We start from the raw sequence: 26792 nt of genomic DNA on the forward strand, positions 1-26792 counted from the left end.
GTTTTTTTTTTTTCCATTTTCTTCATATTTTAACAACTCTAAAGTCAGGATGCATCTTACACATGATGTCATGTCATTGTTTAATTAGCGGCCTGTTGCCTTGAAATAATGATGTGTCTTATAGTTGTCAGTGACTTAGATATGAAAGAGACACAATACCTAGGATGCGCTGGTTATTTAAGATATCCCAACTACCATGCTTGTTTGTTCCTTCATTCTCTTTTCACATAACTATTAGGCACCTGCTATGTTCCAGGCAGTGTTTTAGTTATTGGGTATATGGGGTGGACGGGAAAGGCGAGGTGTTCGCCCTTGTGGAGCAATCAGTCTCTTGGGGAAGACAGACAGTAAACAAGTAAAAGCAGAGTGGGAAGGAAATGAACTAGGTGTGATACAGTGAATGCAGCAGGAACATACCAAGAGGGGTGTCTGGGGTAGGCTCTGAGGAGATAACCTTTCACCTTGCAGGACTCAGGGTGAAAAGAAATCCCCCATATGGAGTGATGCTGGGGAGGAGCATTTGAGCAAGGTGGGTGAGGAACAGCAAGGTGAGGAGACAGGTGGGTTGTCAGCAAAGGCGAGCGCAGAGGTGAAGGGCTGCAGAGGTAGATAGATCATATAGGGCCTTGTGGCCACGGTAAGCAGTTTGGATTTTATTCTAATTGAAGTGAGAAACCACTGGAAGATTTGACCTGGGCAGTGTCAGGGTTAGATTTATGTTTATAAAAGCCAAGTTCTTCATTCTTCAGTGAGATTTCCTCCCGTCATTTTTACATCAGGGCGAGGGAGGAACTCAGAGCCCAGGGACCCAGAATAGGATAAGAAAGAGCCTGGCGCTGGGCATCTGAGACCCAGATTCACTTCTACTTCACTGTGTGGTCGTGGTTCAGTCACTGTCCCCCTTTGGACCTCCTTGTCCTCAATTGTAAAATGAAATGGAACCAACGTCCTCTGTAACTCTTTGGAATCCGTCAGTTCTTTGTGATTCTTGGGGGACTTCCCCAGGATCCCCTTGTTGTAACTTTAGGCTTGTTCCCTAAAATCATCTATCATGAAGCCTCTTACGGGCCAGGCGCATTTCCATTGCTCCATCTTTCCCATTCCTTCCTCCTTGCTGATGTCAGGGAGATGACCTGCCTAATAACCAACATCCATTTATACAGAGCAGGTATCATTGCTTGTATTTAGATCATAAAATTAATTCCTCAGCTCCTTCTAGGAGGCCTCTGCCACCATCTTAATTATAATCCAATGTTTTCTGACTTCCATGAGGGCATCTAGATGCCATGCTCCTAAATCCCCTGGATTCAGGTCCTCAGGCTCTTTATTTCTATCATGACCTCCATTTTCCATTCCTGTGGTCAACAGGCCCTTTGGTCACCAGCTTGTCACACGAAAGCCATTCTCAAATCATACGGCCCATTCATGGCTGATCCAGACTTAACCCAGGATCAGACTCTGGGTTTCTAGACTCATAGACTCATGTTTCTAGACTCATAGAGTCATTGATGGCATCTTCACAATTTTTAGCCTAATTCCAGATTGTACTTTAACCAACAGCTGATCTTTTTCCTCCTAGAGCCTATCAAATTTGGGGCTCTTGAACTTTTCCTTCTGTCTTCCCTCTTGTTCACTTCACCCCAGCCACACACCAGGAAGAATCCCTTTGCACTTTTCTCTCTGCCTGGAATGTTCTCTCTAGGTTGCTGCATGGCTCATTTCTGCCTTCAGGTTTTTAATCAAATGCTTCCTTCATGAGCCTGCTCTGAAAATTGTCATTTTCAAAATAGTAGTCAGGGAAGACCTCACTGAGAAATGTGTCATTCAAATCGGACTAAGTTATTAGCAGTTGAAAGGCATTTGCTCTAAAATTAGCCATGAATAGAGCAGTGAGGAAATGTTTCAGAGCAAAGAGCCAGTGCAAAGGCCCTGGGTAATGTGATCATGTGTGGCTGTACCTAAGAGTCAGAAAGTAGCAGTGGATGATGCTGCGGACACTGTGGGGGCCCATTAATACAGTCCGTACAGAAACTGACTACTCTAATATACTCAGTATTGTGAAAAACGCAGATTCTCCACTCGAACCCAGACTTACCGGATGAGAATCTACATTTTAACAAGCTCCCCAGGTGGTGTCCATGAACATTAACTCTGAGCAGCAGTGTCATAAATCTTCTTCCCCCGTGTAGAGTGACCTGTGACCCAGTGTTTTCCAATGTCACTCTCTCCCTACGCTTCCCAGCAGGAAGCAGAAGACCAGTCCTACCCCAGTGACTTTAAGCGGTTAAGGGAAACATAATAGCTTTTCCTTACAAAAAGTTTTGGGAAATCCTGAAGAAACTCAGCAGTCATTGGGCTAAAGAAAAGCTTGGACTCTCTTTGATTTGTTTATCTTACACACTTCCCTAAAATTGATTGACTGCTCATTTGAAGAGTGGCACAGATATCCCTCCCTTAGGGTCCGCCACATTCTGCCCCATGTGACACTGTGTTCCTCGGGGTAGGTCTGCTTGTTTGTGTTTCAGTCTCATTCCATAATTCCTGGTTACTGTATAGGTCTCATCTGTATTTTGATTGTTCATCCTACCTTCTAAAGGGATTTCTTCCTTCCTATATAACCAAAGCATTGAAAATATTAGGTTATTAACGCACTGAAAAATGCAATCAATCAGATGATTATCATCTAATGTTTTAATGATCACATTTTTAATCCAATTATGCATGTTTGAATCTTTCAAATTTTCTTTAATTAAAGATTGCCTCCTGGCACTGCTATCAGAAATAAGAAATTGAACAGAATCGAGCCAGTTCTAATTTAGTGTTGAAAAGGATAACTGGGCTGCGCTGGGTTTAATGGTTGACCATGACTTTAAAGCCCTCATACAAAATTTTCTAATTGATAAGAAAAATTTAATCATCTTCGGATATACTCCGTTTGCATTCAAATAAGGTATTTCTTTTTCTAAATAAACCTCCCCTAACTGATTATTCATATTGTCGTGCAAAATGCTTAAAAATGAAAGACAGAGTTGGGTGAAATGTAGACTACTTAATACAGTGTGTATTTAATATAAAAGTCATACATTATTCATTTCTGCAATTTGAATAACTTTGAATTTAGCATCCCTGTTCTTCATCTTTTTCTTTGATGAACAATTAATTATTAAAATATAATATTGTCTGCATACAGCACTGGGATCCTTGAAAGTGGAATATGAGATTCATTCCCTTTCAATTCTTTTATCTAGTAATGCACAGAACCTTCTTATTATGGTTTAATGGAATGAATGGTGGTATAAATAGTGTTTCAAATATTTTTCTCAACTAGGTAAGTGGCTGGGAAAGGAATGTTTTGAATTCAAATTACTAATTTGGATCAGAGTTGGAGGCAGCATGCCCTAATCAGGATGGGTTTGGAGTCACACTGCCCTTTGATAACAAGAGTCAGGTAACAAGTACTTAAATAGGTACTTATGCTGTGCCAGACAACCTCCTCAGCCCTTAACTAATGTTAATTCACTTAATACTCATTTATTCATCTAACCTACTTAAGCGCCTGACACTGTTAAAATCCCATTTTGCAGATATTGGGAGAGTTTATGTTTTCACCTGAAAAGTACATCCTTCCTTCCTTCTCTGTGGCTGTACTCAGGAATTCCCTTGGGTCCAGCCAGTTACGTACCTTGTGGCTTATGTGGGCTTCGTGGGCAGTGTGAGAAAGAGAGTGCCACCGTCTCTAAAATTATTTCTAACTTACAACGGAGCATTATGAGCACCCCATTTGTCAGTGGAACATTCCCTATGGGACTGAGCAGGAAATGGAATGTTCAGGAAGATCAGTAAAAATTATTGTTCGGTGTTAACTAGAAAACTCAAGGAGGAAAGACAACAACTCAAGAGTTAATTCTGGAATGTCTATTCACCAAAGAAATGATCACTAATGGTAGAGACACTTGAACATGTAAAGTTCTGCTCCCCTCAAGTTGTAGCCCTGGTTATCAGGGTGACTTTCTAACACTTGTCCCCTACCCCCATCAACGTAAGGGTAGAGAAGAATGTGGCCTGATGGCAAAATCCATTTCACTGACTATCGTTGTATGGCCCTTGACCTAAGAATGGTTTTTACATTCAAACTCTAAGTGAAATGTTATCCCCCACAAAACAATTCATTCTTCTTATAATAGATGTATCGATTTAAAATTGTTCTCTGTTATTAGTGTTTTGAATATCATTAATAAGGTTGTGCAAAAAAAAATAATAAGGTGGTGGAAATGTGTTTGTTAATATAAGTACTTGTGTGACATCTTTGATTTTGCCTCTTGGCCTGCAAAACCTAAAATATTTACTATCTGGCACTTTACAGAAAACATTTGCCAATCCCTGGCTTAAAACACAAAATGAGCTGGTCTGCTCTCAGCCAAGTGCTTGCCTTGATAAATCAGGGCTCCCAAGGCGCTGTGCTAAGCCCCTTATATTTATGAGCTTGCTTAATTATCACAACAATCCCAAAGAGTAAATACTCTCAGAATTCCCATTTTACAGATAAGAGAAGTAGCTCAGAGAGCTTAAGACCTTTCCCTAAAGTCACACAGCTATTAAATATCCATTGGTTCCAAAGCTCTTACTAGAGCTTTGGCAAAGAAAATTCTAACCTGTGTTGCCCAGGTTGATGGGGCATATGTCAGACGTGATGCACCTTTAAGGCACTAGTAATCAAGGTTAAAAAAAAAAAAAAAAAGACATGTGCAAGCATTAAAGGAACTACATAGCTATGTAAGGTGTAGGTGGCCAGGCCTTGGTAGTTTAAAAAAGTAATAATAATACAAGTATTAAGAATTAGAATAAGAACGATATCTGTCATTTATGAGATGCTTACTATGTTCTAAGGTCACAACAGCCTGGGAAGCTTTAGTAACTAAGATCACACAGCTTACAGGTCAGGAAGTTGAGATTTGAACCCTACGGGCTGGGAATCTTCTCTCCTCCCCAACTCCTTAGGGACGGAGACATGAGGGACTGAAGAGGGCAGTGGTTGGATTTTGGTTTTCAGCTCCTACTCCTAGGCTTACTGTCCCAGATCCTGAGCAGTTTCTTTGAAGAAAGGATCCCATCTGAATTTCTGTGTTCTCAAGTGTTTGACCATCCCTCTGGTCTTCTATTTCCCCAGCCGTAAAATTAAAGAATTGGACTAAATTGGTGGTTTCCAAGGTGTCCCTGGGTTCCCAGCTCAACGTTAACCACAGGGGCTGCACTTGAACTTGTTGAGTTGGCTGCTTCCCGTGTGAGATTTTGTTTGAATAAAGGGTTCCTTGACTCCCAAAGCCTCTGAACTAGGGTGGTCTAAGCCCCTTCCAGGTCTCAGAATCTGACCCAATTGTGGTGACTGTGGCGTAGTCAACAAGCAGCAAAGCTGCTTCTCTGTCCCTGTCACCATGTCTACCTGCCCTGCCACCCATTTGATGGCACCTGCTCATCAGTCAATGCTAGAACCTACCTCTGAAGCCCTTGGGTTTGGTCAAGGACAAAAAAAAAAAAAAAAAAAAGGCCCTTATGCACTTATAGCAATGGTCACACCTGCAGTTTCCATCAGTCCCTGCCGAATTCATAAGCCCGTACAGGAACTTGTGTATATTTCAGAGTCCCAGTCCTGCTGAAACAGTGTGCCCTTGTGAAATCCGGCCACCTCAGGTTGGCAGGGCAGGTGTTTCTGCTCTATCTTTTCATGTTCCTTAAAGCCACCACCTGTTCCTGGACTGGATGCTGTAGGTGGGGCTTCACCCCTGTGGGTGTGCAAGTGTGGAGGGATTTTCTCGTCTCTACCTGTCTACCCGCAGCATGCTGAACTGCAGGCCACATATTGGATCAGGCTCCTAGGGAAAAACTCAAAAGATTTTCTGGTCGTTCAGTCTGGAGCCCTTGATCCTAAGGCAGCTCGGTGGGCTGTGGTGTGATGCCAAGTTCACCTACCATGAAGATGGTGATGTTGTGGCTTGTGATGCCAGGCCCTATGCCCCCCGTATTGCTTGGGGCCTCGTGTTGCCTATTTACACAGCCCAGGAGGCACAGAGGCGGCAAGCAAAGGCCAACATGTTTCCTGCTCCCAGCCAACCCGGTCCCAGCCAAGCTCGCTTGCAGACATTTACCCCATCATTAGGCTGCTGGTAACCAGGTTGAAATTAAAACCCACACTTGCCAGCGGGCGGAGGAGCAATTCGGTGATTTCCGGCCTTTTGTCCAAACAGAAACCGCTTTTGTCATTTTGGTTATAGAACCCTATAATTTGAAGACTTTTGCCTCTATTAGTTAATATTTAATTTTTCTTTAAAAAAAATGGAATTGAAAACCTGTATGAGAATCGGCCAAGTTTTCTGAGTCTCATGAATAAGTGCTTCTGTTTCTGCATTCACTAGTGACCTTGGGCTTGGTTATTTAAACTCTCTGTGCCTTGATTTCCACATCTGTAAATTTGGATTATTAAAAGCACATACACAGAGTGCTGTAAATTAAAAGCATATAGTGATGGTTTCAGAACAATGGAAGCCTAGGGCATCTGGCTGACTCAGTCACTTGAGAGATTCTTGATTGCAGCTCAGGTCATGGTCTCAGGGTCGGGAGACTGAGCCCTGCGTTGGGCTCTGCGATGAGCATGAAGCCTGATTAAGTCTCTGTCTCTGTCTCTCTCTTTCTCTCTCTTTTTCTCTCTCTCCCTCTGCCCCTCTCCCCACTCGTGGTCTCTCATAAAATAAAATAAAATAAAATAAAATAAAATAAAATAAAATAAAGTAAAATAAAATAAAATAAAATAAAATAAAATGAAAGAATAATAAAAGCCTGGACTCTAAACCCAACTACCTGGCTGTGCATTCCAGCTCTGTAAATTGGGAATAGTAGGACTACTTTGTGGGGCTATATTAAGAATTAAATAAATTAATCATTGTAAAGTTCTAAGAAAAAGACCGGACACATACAGTGAGTACTGCTTAAATGTTTACAACATGTAAATATTTAGAATAGTGCCTGGCATACAGTAAAAGTTAAATAAGTGTGGAGTGTTATTCAGTTAATCTCTACCAAAAGGAAATTGCCACTTTAATTATTTTAAAAGAGTCGTTTGGGGCACCTAGGTCCCACTTCGGCTCAGGTCATAATCACATGATTCATGGGTTCGAGCCTTGTGTCGGGCTGTGTGCTGACAGCTCAGAGCCTGAAGCCTGTTTCAGATTCTGTGTCTCCCTCTCTGTCCCTCCCCTACTTGTGCACTCGCTCTCTCTTTCTCGCTCTCTCTCTCTCTCAAAAACAAGTAAACATTAAAGAAAAAATTTTTTTAGTTTTTTTAATGTTTGTTTTTGAGAGAGAGAGAGATAGAGCATGAGTGGGGGAGGGGCAGAAAGAGAGGGAGACACAGAATCCAAAGCAGGCTCCAGCCTCTGAGCTGTCAGCACATAGCCCAATGTGGGGCTCGAACCCATGAACCGTGAGATCATGACCTGAGCTGAAGTCGGATGCGGAACTGACGGAGCCACCCCGGCAAAAAAAAAAAAAAAAAAAAATTCCTTTGAGGAGTTGATTTCTGTTGGGGTTTTGCATTATCCCCCAGTTACAGAGATCTCTCGAGTCTATGGATACACAGTTGCCCAAATACCTGTACTGATTGTTCTACATAAAAGAAGAAGAAAAAAGAGGGGTGGGAGCCTGGAAAGAATATTCCTGTGGGCACAGATATGTCCAGAAAGTAACCTGGGGCCCTCAGGGTGCCCCCAGGAATGTCCTTGGGCCCATGGTGAAGGCCATCAGGGAGCTAAGGCAAACGACTAACAGGACTATAATAGCTTACTATATCCCTAAAAGGTATAAGAAAGGAATCCCAGACTTAAATTCAGGGAGGGCTAAACCTTTGGAGACCCAGGAAAAGAGTAGAGCCTTCTCTGATTTGGGAAAGAGTCTGGATGATCTACTGTGCCTGATTGGGAGAACTGTAACACCGTGCCCTAATCTCTGCTGCACCGTTTCTTACTGCCTCTGGACCTTTGCATGTGCTGTTTGCACAGCCACAAATGCTTTTCTTCTGTTTTGCCCCCACCCTTCAATATTCACATAGTTAACTTCAGCTTCATCTTTAGCTGAGTCAGTCCAAGTTTTGGTGTCAACGTGCCTGGGTTCATATCCCAGTTTTGCCACTTAGGAGCTATGTGATCTCGGGCAGGCACTATTCCCTTCCACACCTTGTTTTTCTCATAGAGTTATCGTGAGATAATATTTTTAGGTCTCAACTGAAAATATCATTTCTCCTACTTACAGAAAGACCCCTCTGCTTTTGTAAGAAGAAGGAGCCTATTTTCAGGGCCATCATACAACCCATTCACGTCAGGGTTGTTTGTTGGTTAGATTTCACTTTGATTTGGGTAGGCACTGGGTGAAACTGTAATGAGATGTAACCAACTTTGGAATTGAGCTTTACCGTTGGCTTATAGTTTTCTTTTCATGCTGAGTTTCTCCTGGGCATCCCAGAGTTCATTCCACTGACTTTTAGTTCATAAGTATCAGATGGGGAAGGGTTCAGTGGTGAAGCAAGACTGGGAAGGGGTGGGTTACATAAAATCAAGTCCGTTTTTTCCTGCAGGACTTCTCAGAGACTTCACTGTGCTAGTGTTGTGGCTCTTACCTGGGGGAAGAGGGAGGGACTGCAGATTGCCCTGCGTTGCTCATCATGGAACGTGTTTTTCATGAAATACAGTGCACTGTGGTGTCTCAGAACACACCCTGGGAAACACTGCTTTGTTTTCTGAGGCCCTCCCACCACCAAATGTTAGTGTTTCTCAGGATGTAAACAAACATAAGGCTTGTGATGTGGCACCAGCATGCCGAGGGTTTGACTGTGTGTCTGCAGCATAATACGACTTACCATTGTGCCTTTCTTTTCCCTCTTCCTCCAAACAGAGAAGGAGACCTTTCTGGATCCTTTCGTCCTCCGGGACCTCCTGCCTGCATCCCTGGGCAGCTATTACCGGTATACAGGTTCTCTGACCACCCCACCATGTAGTGAAATTGTGGAGTGGATAGTCTTCCGGAAGCCTGTCCCCATCTCTTACCATCAGGTAGATATTCAGCCCCAAATGGGGCCTCTGTGTTTACTTGTTTGTTTATGTTGACTGAACTGTCTAACATTGTTACAGAACACCAGTAAGGATTTTTTTTTTTAATTTTGATCCTCTACTCCCCGTTGATTCCTTCATTCTTTCCAACAAACATATTTTTGAAACCAAGAATTGTAAACTATGAAACATGGCCTCTCAGCCGCAAATTAACTGGCTGAGCAGAGCTGCAGCTATGAAATCGGGTATTATGTAAGTATCGATCTTGAGGAGAGAATAGCTACCCTCTATGATGATGACAGCTTGTGCCAGAAACTCTTCTAAGCTCTTTATATGTGTTGACCCATTTAATCCTCGTGAACAACAATCCTACGCAGTAAGTACCCTTTTGTACCCCCATTTAATAGAGAGACACAGAAGTGAACTAACTTGCCAAAGGCCACACAGCCAGTGACTAAGCCATGGTGTCCGACCCCAGAGAGCATGCTCTGACCCATTAAACGTACCCAGAGTTCAGAAAAGAGAGGGATTGTATACACAATGAAATGAAAGAATAAATAGCATCGATTGAACTCTTTCTGTGTGCAAACACTTTAGTTATAGCCAACTTAGTGGGCAAACACAGTTGAGAGACGGCTCTTGGGCTAAGATGTATACATAAGGACATCGTGGCCTGGAGGGATTGGGTAACATGCCCAAGAATTCATGGCTAATGAATGTTGAAGCCAGAAACCAAGCCCAGGTTTGTCTGATTCCAAAACCCACGTTAGTGACCACGACACTGACCGCTTCTCTCCCAGTGTGACCTGGGCTGATTTCACGGGAGGATGCATTTAGCAATTGGTGAAATGGAGATGGGGTTGGGGGCCATGTCAGAGGAATAGGAACCACCAGGCAGGTGGGAGTGAGAAGGGACAGGGAACCTTGGAATCACCTCATGAAGGATAATAGATAGAAGAAAATTCTTAGAGGGGATATATGTGAGACGTCGAAATACAGCATGCACTGGAGTAGAAGATTATGTTTCTTCTCCATAATTTCAGAAACGAGAACCAACAACAATGGGTAGGATTTGTAAGAAAAGGGATTTGAGCCATTAACCTGGATGGTCTAAAAATGGAAGGTTCTTACTAGAGCTGCTCACAGAAATGTCTTCCCAGAGCGTGACAGCTAGGACTAAGGAATGTTGTAGTGGGCAAGGGGAGGTTCTGGAATTATGTGATAATATCAGTGGTAAAACTGAACACAGACAACAAGATTGTGGACCTGGCTGCCATGGGGAATAGTCCAAAGATTTTCCTAATAAGGGCAGAGAGTACAGAATAGAGACCGGGGGAAATAGGGTTGGATGGTGTCGTGGTCAGGTCTGTTTTGGATTTAAGAAATAGAAACCCACTTAAGGTAGCTCACATAAGGGGGTATTTTAAAGAAACAGTAGTCGAGGCATCCTGAGACGGAGCTGTCATAACCAGGACCGTAACTAGAAAATGAAGCACATTCTATCTTTCAGGGGCCACACAGGGTCTTAAGTCTTGGAGTTTCTGCCACAGCTCTGTGATTCTGTACTTCCACAAGATTCTCATCCCTTCTCTCTCCCAGTTTGTTTTCTTTTGGTTACTTGGCCAAATATGGTTACTCTCATACCTATTTACCTTTCGACTCAAATGCCAGCTACCAGCTAACAATACTGTGGGTCCTACTTCAAGTATTCGAGAAGATGAATCTGAATAGATGTTGGCTGGCCAACACATTGGCTGGCCTTGGGTCCTGTGTCCATCCTGAAGTAAATCATCAAAGGTACCAGGTAGCATTCTAAAGCTATAGGTGTTGTCCCTCTGGGGGTAAATGGAGCACGTTTAGAAGGAACTATGTGCAGGAGACACACGTTACAGTTAGGCCACACAGACTTATTTGGCTTCACTGCTGTTGACGTTGTACTTTGAGAATTTTGTTTTCTCTTACTTCTTCTCTGATGAACAAAGAAGTACTAGAAATTTGGTTGCCAGACAGGATTTCCAGCCCTAAGAAGACAATGAATTAGGAAATGAGTTTTCTTCTTCATGGTGAAGTCAGCATTGTTTTATTAGAATAAAGTAAAATCGTAATCCAAATTTTTATCTCCCCTGGGTTGGGGCAGGGCATTTTGAAAAGGGATCCTTTTTTTTTGTCCCTTAAGATAGATGCTTTTGTTTTCAAAGATACAAGGGCTTGAGAGAACAAGGTTAAGACATGCAAGTCTGGTTACTTTTTTTGTAGGACACTGTGAAGGGGAGAGGCAAAGAGTAGTAATTGTTTAGTACTGGCTTTTATTAGAATTTCTGATATCTCATGGGTCCAAACAAAAGGCGGAGGTGTAGGCTTGGGTGTCTTGTCAAGTGCTGTCAGTGAGAAGCATTTTGACATCCAGTGACTGGGGGTCTTAGAAAGTGTTTGGTTAACAGCTGTTTGCTCTTCACTGCCTGCCACTGAGACCCTCAGAGAGAAGAAGCAGTGAAAGAGTTTTGCTCTGTGACTTCCAATATATGACTTTTCTGTAGGTAGTGTTTTTTCAAGGAAATAGTGAAGAAATAAATTAATCGTATTGGCTTCCCAGTTTCTTTACTAGAAACCGCCCTTAGATAATCCTTTTATCAGACACAGCTTCATCTGTTCCTCTCCTTCCCTTTCTCTCTCTCTCCCCCAAGGGAGGAAAACAGCTCATTTTCATGTGGCCAAACAGAATCCTTTCTGGCGCACTGCTTGGAGGTCACGGTGGTGTCAGCCCTTGGAAAGGAAACCATTAGCCATCCAAGTATTATCGCTTCAGACCTTCCCACCCTGACCCTGCCAACATTCTTTCGGAAGCTAGCACAGAATGTTCGTTGCAGAAAGGCAGACAGCCAGTGCGGAAGACCAAGTAGACAGAATCCCATGTCTGCTTCTGTCAGAAGGAAAACATTCCTAGTTCCTCATCCTTCCCTTTCTCCAAAGACTGTTTCCTGTTCTCTCCTGTCTTACGCAGAGTGAGTGCCCGTAGGTGATGGAGACGAGAGTGTGTTCGCCGTAAAATGCAACGGTTAGCACTTGTATGATGTGGATTCTTTGAAGCCTTCTGGATATGAACAACTGCTTATTTTGCCTCTTTTGTGAGCCTCCTTGGATATTCAAACCAGCCCTGTAGCCAGTGAGCTCTGACTCCGGCCTGTGTGATAATCTAGATCTCAATTCATTGTTGCTAATGGAATCGCACGTTGGCTTGGTTGGCCAGCAGTCAGCATGGCTTAGGTGTTTGGTTCCACTGAACATCTACTGTAAGTAATAGGCACGCATCGTGCCATGACTTTGTCACCCAAACAAAATGGTGGCACTCTTCAGTGCTGGTGTAAGAGTTCAAAGGAACAGGACTAGCACATTGAGATGGTACCTGTGTTATGCTTGTGATCATTCAGAGAACATGATCATTTGAGTTCAGTATACTAGGATGTGTTTTATTCTAGAACAGTGGCTCCCAAATGACGGTGCTTTGGCCATTGGAAACTATCCCAACCTTCCCTTTCCCAGGACTATTTGCTTCCAGTAGTCTAAAATACGATACTACCTATAATTTTCCCTAGCATGAATTTTGTTTAAGTGCTTCTTAGAGGTTCTGTCAAAAAAAGCAATCAATAAACAGGAAGATGTCTAGTTTGTTTGCTTTTGGATGTTTGATTTTTTTTTTTTTTCTAACAATAAGCTGGAGTGGATAGAAAAGGCTTATTTGCATACCTTTTTTTTTTTTAACCAATGTTATCTCTGTCATAAAGAGCAGAGAAACTTTTTTGAAACAAGACCATGTTCTGGGGCACCTGGGTGGCTCAGTCAGTTAAGCATCCAATTCTTGATTTCGGCTCAGGTCATGATCTTACAGTTCATGAGTTCAAGCCCCACATTGGGCTCCATGCTGACATGGCTGAGCCTGCTTGGGGACTCTCTCTCTCTCTCTCTCTCTCTCTCTCTCTCTCTCTCTCAAAATAAGTAAATAAACTTAAAAAAATAAAAAAGACCATGTTCCATTTCAAGCCAAACTCCCTGGGTTTCATTCCTGGCTCCATTTTTCAGCCAAATTACTGAGCTACTCAACGGCTTACTCTGTGCCACAGTTTTCATCTGTAAAATGGGGATGATAATAACATACCTACTTCATGGAGCCATTATAAAGATTACATGATGGAATCTGAGTGGAACGCCTAGACTAGCGCCTGGCGCTGCGGGACATAGTAGGTGGGTTTTTTGTTGCTATTGTTAAATAATCACCAAGGCTCTGGGGCAACGTTGTCCAGTAGAAATAAAACACAGGCCGCATACATTATTTAAAATTTTCTAGCAGCCATATTAAAAAATGGAAAAAGAAACTCATTGTAATATTATATTTTATTCGACCCAATATATCCAAATTATTATCGTTTTAACATATGGGCCTGGCCACATTTCTGGTGGGACAGCTGCATTTGGCTACTGGCTATTAATAGCCCTGACGTTTACCTCAAGGCCACAACAACTAATGAATTACATAATTCAGAAAGTTTCTATTCCAACACCACATAAGGCACAGTGCATGTGAATAGAGGTTTTTTAAATGGCGGGGTGAGGTGTCATTATTAATCCCAACAGATAGTTTTCTTTGGTAATTATGGTTTAATTTGTTTCTTTCTGTAGAAGGCCTTTCTGTTATTGTCTTCATGCAAAACTATCTGTAGCTACAGGAGGGACATGTCCGTGTAGTTAGCTAGCTATTCTCGGATTTTATTTTTGTAGCCATGGTTCAATAAGTAAAACTTTGGATGCTCCAGGCTACTGGGAATTTAATATTGCATCACTTTTGTTTAATAACGAGGCAGCAAAACAGGGCCTGCCCTGTCACCCCTCAAATGTGTTCTGACACTGAAGTGTCTCATGACCTTAGGTGTGACATTTCAGTTCTTAATGCTTACCCTGGAGTTTATTATTATGTTTATAATGGACTCTGGCTTTGTTTCACTGCCATTATATACCTGTCCTATAAAATATTGTGCACATGAGCCTTTTACTGGTTCATAATTATATTGCTTTTGATTTTCTCTCATTTTCCCCCTTCAGCCATGATGGTCCCTTCCCCACATCTCGTGGATGAGAGCTCTTTTTGCACAAGAATAGCATGAATAGATTTCAACTTTCCTTTGATTTGAACCGACAGATTAAAAACTAATTATTCTCTGTAATATTTTTATAATAAAAACTAAGTTGAAATGATTTATATACACTTCCAGCCAACACATTTGCAATTCAAGGTTAAAATTGTTCTTGAAACAGCACCAGTTAAAATGCAATTACAACTCCCCAAGCAGGGATAAAAGAAAGAAATGTTTTACATGTTCACTTCAAAAGTTAAAAAGTCAATTTTACATTATAGAAATAAAAACTTTCATTTACTTTACTAAATGATAAAGACTTCATTAGTTATATTAAAGTAAAGATAAATCCAAGTGTGTTTATTACTTGCCTCTGGAAAAGAATAGGTGAATAAAAGTGTGGGCTTTGTGTGGTACACAGCTGCTTTTTCTTGGGTCCGCCATCTTGCTCATGGTTTCCAGTTCCTTCTGTGTCGAGCCGTAGGCTGTTTCTTTCCAGAGTACAGAAAAGTGCAAATAGATTTCTGTTGCCAGTGGTGGGTGCCCTGCATGAGTGGTCTTTCAGGGTCAGCTAAAAGGAACAGTTTGGGGACTTCTATTGTCGCATTCAGATCTCCACTGCAATGTTACTCTTTCGGTGAATAATGCTGCAGGCCATTCTGCGTGTGACAGGAAGTGGCTGAGAGCATGACACAGTCATATAGACCTAGGTTTCTAATCCTCACTTCCATTCTATGATCTTGGGAAAGTCATGTAAAGTCTCTAAGCGCAGTTTCCTCATCAGCCAAAAATAATAATAATGATCTGACAATACCACCAACCGTATGAGATTCCTGTGAGGATTAAAGGAAAGCACAAAGCACTCTTATCACAATGCCTTGCATGTAATAAACACTCAATAAATAGTAGCTGCTAGTGTAATGATATAATAGTGTTGTTAATAATGCTACTTGAATGATATTATTTTGTTTTTTTAACTTTTAAAAATGTATTCATTTTGGGGAGAGGGCAGAGAATGGCAGAGAGATGGGGACAGAGGATCCGAAGTGGGCTGTGCGCTGACAGGCTGACAGCAGTGAACCCAAAGCGGGTCTCAGACTCACGAACCATGCGATCATGACCTGAGCCGAAGTCAGATGTTCAACCGATTGAGCCACCCAGGTGCCCCTAATGTGATTATTTTAAACTAAAACAAGTTAGAAACCAAAGTAATGTTTGTAAATTCCATGACAAAGTGCCTGTCACATAATGGGTTGGATGAATATACATTACAAGGGAGAAAGGAGGGAGAAGCAGAGAGAACATCTTACAGTTGTTGGAAGCATATAATACAATCCTAGTTCCCACATTCCTCATAAAATAAGACTAATAGTAATGATAATAATACTTAGTGAATATCTACTGTATGCCAGGAATTATTCCTAACACATTATATATAGTAACTCATTTAATAGTAACAAGGACTACATGGGGTAGGTATTGATGTTATCTCTGTTGTATAAGTAAGAATACCAAAACACAGAAACATCAAATACTTTGACCAAAGGTCACCCATGTAGCAAGTAGGAATTGAAAACAGGGTTTTGAACCCAGATAGCAAGAGTAAGAGTTATGAGTTTAGGGCCCCACCATTAGAATTGGAGGCCCTAGAAAGCTTTGAACGGAGGCATGATCTTTTCTAAAAGATCGCTGTGCAGCTGTCAACCAGGTCTAGAAGGGTTGACAGTTTGTCCTGCGGCTTCCGTGTTGGGCATTGCTGCCATGTGGTACAATCCTAGAGGACACCTTCTCATTGTAGTCTCTGTAAATAGTGTTTCTTATTGTAGTCTCTGTAAATAGTGTTGCTTGGATTCAAAAAGTGGAGGTCCAGGTGGTGGCCGGGCTCCCCTTTATTGAGCGTGGTTACAAAGCCAGGGTAAGGGCCGAGGGACAATCTGCAGTGGATTTCTCACCCAGAGTATCACTGTTCACCTGCCAAAGTGAAAACATAGACTCCCTTTGCCAACCCAGGGATCATGGCGGTTTCCACTCAATGGCCAAACATGCCAGATACCAACAAGAGAGGCCACTGGCAACTTTCATTCAACGTAGAGGAATGACAGGGTTCTAGTGAATGCTGCCAACCTACCAAAGGACATTTGATGAGTCTGCTAAGCTTGACCTCCTTTTCCTCTTTTGTGTGACTGTCCAGTGAAGCAGTGATCCAGGTGACAGTATAATATCGTTCAGGTCATCAGTTCACTCCGTGAACCGTCACATCCTCCCTTGGAAATCTCTGGGCAAGTTGAGGTAATGACAAGGAAGCTACCGAGCTTTTAAGCCATGGCATGTCATTAAGCTGTAAAAACAATTTAAGCAAAAGCATTTTTGTGTTAAATTCAGAACCTGCCTCTTCTTACAGTTATATGACTAATTCTTGAGGCATCAGAAATAAACTTTGTAGGAGAACTAAATGCTAGCTGTGAAAGAGGCAAGTCTTCTAGAGAATAAACAAATCTTAGATTGCCGAGACAGTCTCCAAGGCCATCCTTTTCTGGCATCTCAGAGATTATGCTATTTCAGGACAGAAGGCTGCTCTTCCAGAAGATTTCCAGTATACCTTGCTACATATGGCAGCCCGGCCATTAAAAAAAAAAAAAAAAAATCACCCTGAGAGTTAAGAAATTCTTCCTTTTATTCAACTCACGTCTCTAAGGCTTTAATTTAAACCAGTTGCCTCTTTTTGGCTTTCTCTGGACATGGAGAAGAGCTGTTCAACATCTTCCACATACAAGGGCCTTTAATCAAATTACTCCTAACTTGCCTTTTCTTCAGGCTAAACAATTCCACTTCCTTTAACCTTTCCACATGGGATTTATCCTCCATCCTTTTAATCATTTTGGTTGGTCTTTCCCTCGATGGTCTCCAGAGGCTCTTTGTTAATTCCTTCCATGTAATTTTAAGTTATTTTCTCTAAGAAAAACCTGAAACTTTCTCTCACGGGTGGATGTGTTCGGTTCTGATTTGGGCAGTCCTATCAGAAGTATATACATTGCCAGGTTGGGGCAATTTGATTTTTCAATACCTCCAGTTATCTGAGTGGGTCCCATTTGGCAGAGTAAACAGTCCAATTTTCTTAATTTTTCTGGTTTTATTGCCTCTCTCTCTTCACTGTAAATAAAGAAGGAGCCTCAGAAGGAAGAGTGGGAAGAGAGGCAATTCTGAACAGCCGCCACATGAGTTATTTAGAAGTTACGTGACCAGCAGAAAATGGGAATAACACCACAGTACCAGGCTACTTTTGCTTCTGGGCTCGTTGAGAGACCGTCCTGACTCTATTACCTTGATGAAAAAGCAGGGAAGTTTTCATGGTTTATTATCACTTTACATTTGCAGGAGAATTGGAGGGGAGGTGGACTGATAGGTGAATCCAGGTACTTAAATGATTTCTCTTGGCTACGGTCACTATGATCATTGCTTTCTCATGCAAAGAGAGTGAGTTTCAGATCAAGCAGGTCAATTTTTGTGACATTCTCTGAAGCGGTTTGAGAAGCACTGGGGTTAGTTCCAGACCTCGAGATTACCATCCAGAAACCCAGATTGGGGAGGCCTGGCCGGCTCAGTCAGTAGAGCATGTGACTCTTGATCTCAGGGTTGTGAGTTCAAGCCACGTGTTGGGCATGGAGCCTACATTAAAAAAAGGGGAAGGGGGCACAGAAAGACACCCGGTCATATTGTTCTTGTTTATTTTACACATTGGTATTGGCCACCTTCTTGTCCCCCAAAGCCTAGGACAGCCACTCAGTGCCCGCTTGGGAAGCATCTAACATCTTCCACGTTGTAATTCTGTCCTAAGAAAGCATTCTGATTTGGTATTCAGGGAGCCAAATGGGCCAGGAAGAGTTCATTCAGTGTCTCTCTTTTTCATTCCATCCCTCAGGCGTTAGTATTTTCCATGACTGGACATTTTAGATTAACTTTATTTCTTTGGTGACCAGGATAACTTTCTGGTCCACTGAGAACACATCTCTGTTACCCATTCTCAGCTTCATTTCTCTTATATCATAAAATTGCTTTGTTTTTTTTTTAAATCCTTTAAAAAAATCTTTTTAATGTTTATTTATTTTCACAATTTTTTTTAAATTTTATTTTTTATTTTTTTTAAATTTACATCCAAATTGGTTAGCATATAGTGCAATAATGCTTTCAGGAGTAGATTCCTTAATCTTCTCCCATTTAGCCCACCCCCTCCCACACTCCCTCCAGTAACACTCTGTTTGCTCTCCATATTTATGAGTCTCTTGTGTTTTGTCCCCCTCCCTGTTTTTATATTATTTTTGTTTCCCTTCCCTTATGTTCATCTGTTTTGTCTCTTAAAGTCCTCATATGAGTGAAGTCATGATTTTTGTCTTTCTCTGACTGACTAATTTCACTTAGCATAATACCCTCCAGTTCCATCCATGTAGTTGCAAATGGCAAGATTTCATTCTTTTTGATTGCCGAGTAATACTCCATTGTATATGTATACCACATCTTCTTTATCCATTCATCGATTGATGGACATTTGGGCTCTTTCCATACTTTGGCTGTTGTTGATAGTGCTGCTAGAAACATGGGGGTGCTTGTGTCCCTTCGAAACAGCACACCTGTATCCCGTGGATAAATGCCTAGTAGTGCCATTGCTGGGTCGTAGGGTAGTTCAATTTTTAGTTTTTTGAGGAACCTCCATACTGTTTTCCAGAGTGGCTGCACCAACTTGCATTCCCACCAACAATGCAAGAGAGATCCTCTTTCTCTGCATCCTTGCCAACATCTGTCATTGCCTGAGTTGTTAATGTTAGCCATTCTGACAGGTGTAAGGTGGTATCTCATTGTGGTTTTGATTTGTATGTTTATTCTTATTATTTTTTTAATGTTTATTTTTGAGAGAGAGAGACAGAGACAGAGTATGAGCAGGAGAGGGGCAGAGAGAGCCAGAGACACAGACATTGCAAGCAGGCTCCAGGCTTTGAGCTGTCACCACAGAGCCCGATGTGGGGCTTGAACTCACGAACCATGAGATCATGACCTGAGCCAAAGTCGGACACTCAACCAACTGAGTCACCCAGGCGCCCCAGTGTTTATTTATTTTTGAGAGAGAGAGAGAGATTGAGTGAGCAGGAGAAGGTCAGAGAGAGAGGGAGACACAGAATCAGAAGCAGGTTCCAGACTCTGAGCTGTCAGCACAGAACCTGACGTGGGGCTCGAACTCACAGACCGTGAGATGATGACCTGAGCCAAAGTTGGATGCTTAAAGGACTGAGCCAGCCAGGTACCCCTGAGATTACTTTTTTTTTTTTAATGAACAGAAGATTGATGGCCACAGAAAATCCTTTTTGATAATGGACGTATGATCCTGGAGTCCTGATTATTTTTTCTTTGCTTTTCCATGAAAGTGTGGCCGGTAATCTTGTCGAGAGTGTTTTTTAATAATATTAATGAAAATGATAGCAGCTAACCTTTACTATGGGCTTACTGGCTGCTAAATAATTTCCAGACATTTTAATCCTTTCCATAATTTTATAAGATAGCTACTAGTAATAGATGTCTTTTACAGATATGGAAACTTGAGTTACAGAAACCTTTAAGAGTTTGACTATGATTACCCATCTGGTAAATGTTGAAACTGGGCAGTTTACTTCACAAGCCTTGCATCCAGCAGCTTTAAGCCTTAGCAGCTTTGCTGTGTACTCGATCTCTAGTACGTATGTAAGAAGATGCTTAGTAAGAATTCAGTCACTAGTGTTTATCGAGTCTTACGTGCCAGGAACTGTTTTAAGCACTGCACACAGATTATCTCATTTAGTCCTGGCACACACCCGATCGGGGTAGATGCTGCTATAATTATCACGACTTTATTGAGGAACACTTGAGGCTCGGAGCAGTTAGGCAACTTTCTCGGGGCCACAGAGTGGTTGAGCTGTGGAGTCAGAATTGCCATCCAGGTAGTCTGGCTCCAGAACCTGCCAGCTTCACCGTAACTTTGTGCTCCTCCCCAGAATACTAACGGTCTTGCCAGGGGGCACAGCAGAGAGACCGGAACTCTTTTCTGAGACCCCAACTAAAAGAGTTCCGTACAGCCCTCCGGTGGAGTGTTCCACTGGTTGGCTGGCAGGACAGAAACCGCAGCCAGATAAGCCTGTCGACAGTGACTCCATCAGGCAACCTGGGTCCTGCTGGGCTTGTCCGACTCGGCCTTGGGCAAGTCCTGGCATTTGGTGTTCTTGTCACCCCCACCCACCTTGTACCACTTAGCTTTTCTCATCGGTGGTCTTGTTTTCCCTTCCCTCTCTGGTTCTCGGTTCAGCTCGAGGCTTTTTATTCCATCTTCACTACGGAGCAGCAGGACCACGTCAAGTCGGTGGAGTATCTGAGAAATAACTTCCGACCGCAGCAAGGGCTGAATGACAGGGTGGTGTCCAAGTCTGCGGTCCGCGACGCCTGGAACCATGACATGACAGACTTCTTAGAAAACCCACTGGGGACAGAAGCCTCTAAAGGTATGTTTGGATTACACGCTCTTGCCCAGAGCAAGATTCCTTATCCTAAATTACTTCGAATGAAAAGGAGTTCGCCAACAGCCAAGAGTTGGAACTCAGTATCGAGAGCATATGTTGCTCTGCGAAAAGAGACTTGTCTGGGTGATAAATAGAAGCATTTGTGGCAATAACTCCCCGGTTAAGTAGCTGTATGTTCAAAACTGCCCTTTTGACTAGCGATATGTCAGTCATTCTGTCAGTATTTTTATCTTGTAACGTCAACACTAACGGGTTAATGTCTACAGAAAGCTTTGGGGCGTCTTACTTTTTACCCGTCTGCCCATTGAGATCGGGATATTGCCTCAATAGCCTTTGACTTGCCCCCAGCACTCCACTCTACGGTGTCCTTACCCACCTCCACACCAGGCAAGACCTCCCTCCCCCTCAGGTTCTCCACCCCTACCAGACATCACGTGGCCTTTTTGAAACCATTATTTTACAGCTTGATTCCCGTATCTGATACACATGAGTTTATTGTTTTCAGGCATCTTCCTCCTTTCCATTGCTACATTCTCTTGGGAACTGAAGATGTATTCCTCTCCCAGGAGACGAAAAAGTCTGATTCTGCCCTCACGGCTCAACCTCGGGCTCTGTGACTTGTCCTCATTGTGACTTAGAGCTCGGGAAACACTCAGAGAATAAGGCTGATCCAAGTCCCAATACTTGGGAGGGAGGAAGGAATAAGAAGGAATTTTCTTGGGGTGTGAAGAACTGCCTCTTTCCCAAGCCAGTGCTCTCCTCACAAGTTGTGAGCTTGGGTCGTATGGGAAGGGCTGGTGTCTCTTATCAACACTGGACAAACTGTGGTATTTTTAGTGGGGTAAGTTACACGGGAATGTTTTGTTTTAAGAGTGCCCCCACCCCCAATAAGAAGGACCAGTTTACTGGCATATGACCTTTGTAGGCACAAAGGGGGAATTTGTAGGGGGAATGCGATTATATTCCACAAATAACCACATTGCTGTGCGCTTTGATGATAAGAATGAGCCCATTTTCCCGGCTCATATGTCTGAAAAGGAGCTAAAAGAAGAGGAAAGGGAGCTTAAGAATGTGATCATTTCCTTCCTGTCTGTGTGATTTTGTCTGAGGATGGTGAGAGAAGCTAGTGTGTGGCCAGATCCCATCAAGAAACGCTTGAGATTCAAGTAATTTGGAGCCGACACTTTGTCAAGGGCACCGTTTGTCGGCTGGGAACAATGGGAGGGTTAGGAAGCATGCAAACCTGTAAAACGTCTCAGGTTGGCTGGCATAGCAGACCTCACTTGGGCTCATTTTGTTTTTTAACCAAGCTAAAAATAAAACGACCAAACTCAAAAGCTTTTATCCAAGAGAACTTGCTTGGGAAAAGAAGAATCTCTTTGGGATTTTGTGAGAGGTGAATGCCGAGGATGTGTAGGGGATGATGAATTTATATCACAAGTGAATACAAGGTCTGGTAGCTACAGTTGCTGAGGTTATGACAGTTACAAAGTTTTTTGCTAAAAAACAGGCCGGAGGGCACCTGGGTGGCTCAGTTGGTTAAGCCTCCGACTTCAGCTCAGGTCGTGATCTCACAGCTTGTGGGTTCAAGTTCTGTGTTGGGCCCTGTGCTGACAACTCAGAGCCTGGAGCCTGCTTTGGGTTTGTTTTCTCTCTCTCTCTCTCTCTCTCTCTCTCTCTCTCTCTCTCTCTCTCTCTCAAAAATAAGTAAACATTAAAAAAAATTGTTTTAATGAGCTGAGTTATACGATATATCACCTGTGCAGAGCAAATGCATGGCCCTTACTACCCAAAAAAGTTAGAGAAGATCATGGTTTCTGTCACATTAAATTGTCAAAGGGAGCAAGATCTTCTATGAAATGGACTTTCTCTGAATTTGAGCAGAGACATGGACCCGTCCTTAAATCAGGGAATCAGTTTTTCATTCTACAAGGCTTTGTTGCAATTATCCTAGGGTCTATTGCTTAATCCTAAAAAGTGTGACTATTAAAATGTTTTTTGATCGCTGTGGAGGCAGAGAAAGATGTAGGTGCAGTCCTATTTGTGTTTTAGACATGTTATTGGAGTGTAACATACAGAAAAGTGCACACATAACACATACACAGCCTGATGCATGTTCACAAACCGAATACACTAGAATAGCAACACCCAGGTCAGGAGGCTAACACCAACAGCTTCCCAGGAACGTCTCCATCTCCTTGCTAGTAACTGTCCATTCCCAAGGGTAACCAAGACCATGAATTAGCTTTGCCTATTGTTCAGTTTCATAGCAATAGGATTATCTATTCTGTCCTTTTTTGTGTCTTGCTTCTTTTTTTTTTGCTCTGCAGTGGTTTTGAGGGTCATCTGTGCTGTTCCCTGTAGTTGTGGTTTGTTCTTAACTGCCGAATTTCACTGTGAGACTCCACCTGAATTTATTCATCCACTTTAGTATCCATGAGTGTGTGGATTGTTTCCACAGTTTGATGATGATGAAAATTCTCGACCATGCCTTTTGATCAGCATACAGACATACCTCTCTTCGGTATGAACCTGGGGGTAGAATGGAGGCAGCCTGGAGTACACATACGTGTTCGGATTCGGTTACATACCGCTACACGGGGTCCCGGAGTGACTGTATGTACCATGTTCCGCTTCTGGTTGCAGTCTGTCAGGGTTTCCTGGGTTTTTTGATGGGGTAATGTACATGCCGTAAAATCCAGCGGTTATAGATGTACAATTCAATAATTTTTACTAAATGTATAGCTACAGTTATGTAGCTATGTAATCCAGTTTTTGAACGTTTTCATCACCCCAGGAAGTTCCTTCACAACCCTTTGCAGTCACTTCTTTCTCCTATCCTCAACTTGAAGCAACCTCTCTCTGATCTGCTTTTATCTTTCACTTACTTGACATTAAGATTTTAAAATTTATCCATGTTATAGCATGTGTCATGGGCTCATTCCTTTTTATCACTCAGTAACAATAAAACCTATTTGTTTGTTTGTTTGTTTGTTTGTTTGTTTTAGTAACAGCTTTATTGAGATTTAATTCACATAATATTCGGCGGGGGGTGTTGTTTTGTTTGATTTTTTAAAAATCTTTATTTGTTTTTGAGACAGAGACAGAGCATGAGTGGGAAAGGGGCAGAGAGAGAGGGAGACACAGAATCCGAAGCAGGCTCTGGGCTCTGAGCTGTCAGCACAGAGCCCGACGTGGGGCTCAAACTCATGAAGCATGAGGTCATGACCTGAGCCGACTGAGGCTGACTGAGCCACCCAGGCGCCCCTGACATTCATTTTTTTTAAGTGCGCACTTCACATAAAAGCTGAGCCTGAGCGGCTCAGTCGGTTAAGCTTCTGACTCTTGATTTCTGCTCAGGTCATGATCTTATGGTTCATGAGTTTAAGCCCCCTGTTGGGCTCCATGCTGACAGCACTGTGCCTGCTTGGAATTCTTCTTTCTCTCTCTGCCCTTCTCCCACTTGCACACGCGTTGTCTGTCTCTCACACTGTCTCTCTCTCTCTCTCTCTCTCTCTCTCTCTCAAAATAAATGAACTTAAAAAAAAATTAAAGTGTGCCCTTCATTGGTTTTTAGTATATTCACAGAGTTGTGCAGTCGTCACTACTATCTACTTCGAGAACATTATTATCACCCCCCAAACGAAACTCCATACCCAGTAGCAGTCACTCCTTCTTCCCTTTCTTTCTCCTGCCCCGCCCGCATTCCCAGCACATACAACCACTCATGTGCTTTCTGTCTCTATGGATTTGCCTGTTCTAAGTATTTCATACAAACGCAATCATACGATATATGGTTTTTTGTCTCAGGCTTCTTTTAAATGTTTTTTTTTTTAATTTTTTTAACGTTTATTTTTGAGAGACAGAGACAGAGCGTGAGTAAGGGAAGAGCAGAGAGAGAGGAAGACACAGAATCCGAAGCAGGCTCCAGGCTCTGAGCTGCCAGCACAAAGCCTGACGCAGGGCTCTTACTCACGAACTGTGAGATCATGACCTGAGCCGAAGTCGGACACTTAACTGACTAAACCACCCAGGCGCCCCTATCTCAGGCTTCTTTTAGCATAATAGTTCAGCATACTATTTTTCAGGTTCATCCATGGTGGAATATGTATCAGAATTTTCCATTTTATGGCCAAATAATATATCATTATATGGATATACCACATTTTGTTTACCTGCTGATCAATTGATAGATGTTTGAATTTTTTTCTACTTTTTGGCCGTTGTCGGTAATGCTGCTGTGAACGTTCACGTTCAGGTTCTTGTGTGGACGTGTGTTTTCAGTTCTCTTGGGTATATACCCTGGAGTAGGTAACGGAGTCGTATGGTAACTCCAGTTTTCAAGTTTGGAGGAAATGCAAACTAATTTTCCAAATCCAGTGCATCAGTTTGCATTCCCATCCGCAGTGTATGGGATTTCTGCACATCCTCACCAACAGGTGCTATGTGTCTTTTTTTACGTTAGCCATCCCAGTGGATGTGAAGTAGTGTTGATTTGCATTTCCCCAGTGACTATTGACGTCCCTGTTTGTTTTTAAATGCACATTTCATGGAATCATAGTCTACATAACCAAATGCTCCTCCTTTTTTTTCCCCAAGAAAATTCACCTAATTCCATGGCACTATGGGCCGAAAGCCAGGCACAAATACTGGCCGTCAGTAGGCAGCCTAGAGGACTTAGATTGACCTTAGACCTTTGACATGTATGCAGTAAAGAGTCCCAATACACAGGCAGAGTCCCTTTCTCTTCTCTAGTCTTCTGCAAAAAAGATTCAAAAAGAGACGGATGGTGTTCTGTAATCTTCTGGTAATTAAAAAAATAAATAAAGCCTGTCTGATTGGCGTTCTCTATCTAATCACTATTGGAAACTTCCAATGCCTAAGAGAGCTACAGTGTTGATTACGGAGCTGTGTGTTTATTGTGCTGTTATTACAGAAGAAGGGAAAATAAATTAATTACAGAAGGGAAGGGTCAGTAAGCTTTCTTTGTTAAGGACCGGATAGAGGCCATTTACTCAGCTCTGCCTCTCTGGCATGAAGGCAGCCATGGACAATATGCAAATGAATGGGTGTAGAAAATGTCTTCCCAAAACATCTTGTTCACGAGAATAGGCAGCAGGCCAGATTTTTATTTTAATTTTTTTTAATGTTCATTTATTTTTGAGAGAGAGAGAGACAGAGAGACAGAGTGTGAGTAGGGGAGGGGCAGAGAGGGACATACAGAATCGGAAGCAGGCTCCCGGCTCTGAACTGTCAGCACAGAGCCTGACACGGTACTTGAACTCACGAACCACGAGATCACGACCTGAGCCAAAGCCAGATGCTTAACTGACTGAGCCACTCAGGCACCCCAGCAGCAGACCAGATTTACCAACTGGTGCTCTAGAGGATGGCTCAAACTAAGGTGGAAAAACTCACTCACAGGCTTAGTTTGACATAAATATTTTCTGTCTTAAAGATGGCTGTGACCATGATCGTGAGGCATGGGTTGGTTCTATTTTCCCATTCCACTGCAAGACCTTAGGGCCAATTAGATATTTATTGACTCAGTGACCAACCACTTACCAAGTCACCTTAACACCTGGTCATCTTTCACGGCCACGATGTAAGAGAACCTTAGTGAACTGATTATAGCCCTGTACCTCCCTCATTCCCCTGGCTGTGATCATTACCTGGTGTTCATTGAGCAGCACCGTGAGGAGTGCCTGAGTTAATGCGTCCCCATCATGCCCTGCTGTCAGGATGATTGGACATACTGGAACAGAGAAAACAGAATCAAGCTTTTCAGTGCCAGCACTAGACGCATGGCCATGTACAACACCAAAGGAAAGGAGGAAGAGTCATCTCAATATTGTATTGTTGCTGAAGAAAGACTTATAATGGATGTCACCCATAAAAAATATAAAGCTTTAAGTTCCAGTAAATGGAAACAATATTTAGGCTCGGTGGATTGTTCAAGGGACATCCAATTCTCCACTCTGCCCTTTGTCGGTAAATAACTTGGACGGACTTTAGGATTTAATGGGCTGTCATTTCAG

The 26792-nt window shown here is 42.5% G+C and overlaps 1 protein-coding gene across 4 annotated transcripts in view; it reads left to right on the forward strand.

Annotated features, from left to right (window-relative positions):
• PTPRG (protein tyrosine phosphatase receptor type G) overlaps window positions 1-26792 on the forward strand; it is a 717269-nt gene that overhangs the window by 561070 nt on the left and 129407 nt on the right. For all 4 annotated transcript variants that reach the window (XM_043587811.1, XM_043587813.1, XM_043587812.1 and 1 more), the window contains exons 7-8: window positions 8938-9095; window positions 20544-20736. In XM_043587811.1, coding sequence (XP_043443746.1) covers window positions 8938-9095; window positions 20544-20736 — 351 coding nt within the window. The remainder of the gene's footprint in view (window positions 1-8937; window positions 9096-20543; window positions 20737-26792) is intronic.

The sequence above is a fragment of the Prionailurus bengalensis genome, chromosome A2 (assembly GCF_016509475.1).
Source record: "Prionailurus bengalensis isolate Pbe53 chromosome A2, Fcat_Pben_1.1_paternal_pri, whole genome shotgun sequence".
NCBI classification, from domain to species: Eukaryota; Metazoa; Chordata; class Mammalia; order Carnivora; family Felidae; genus Prionailurus; species Prionailurus bengalensis.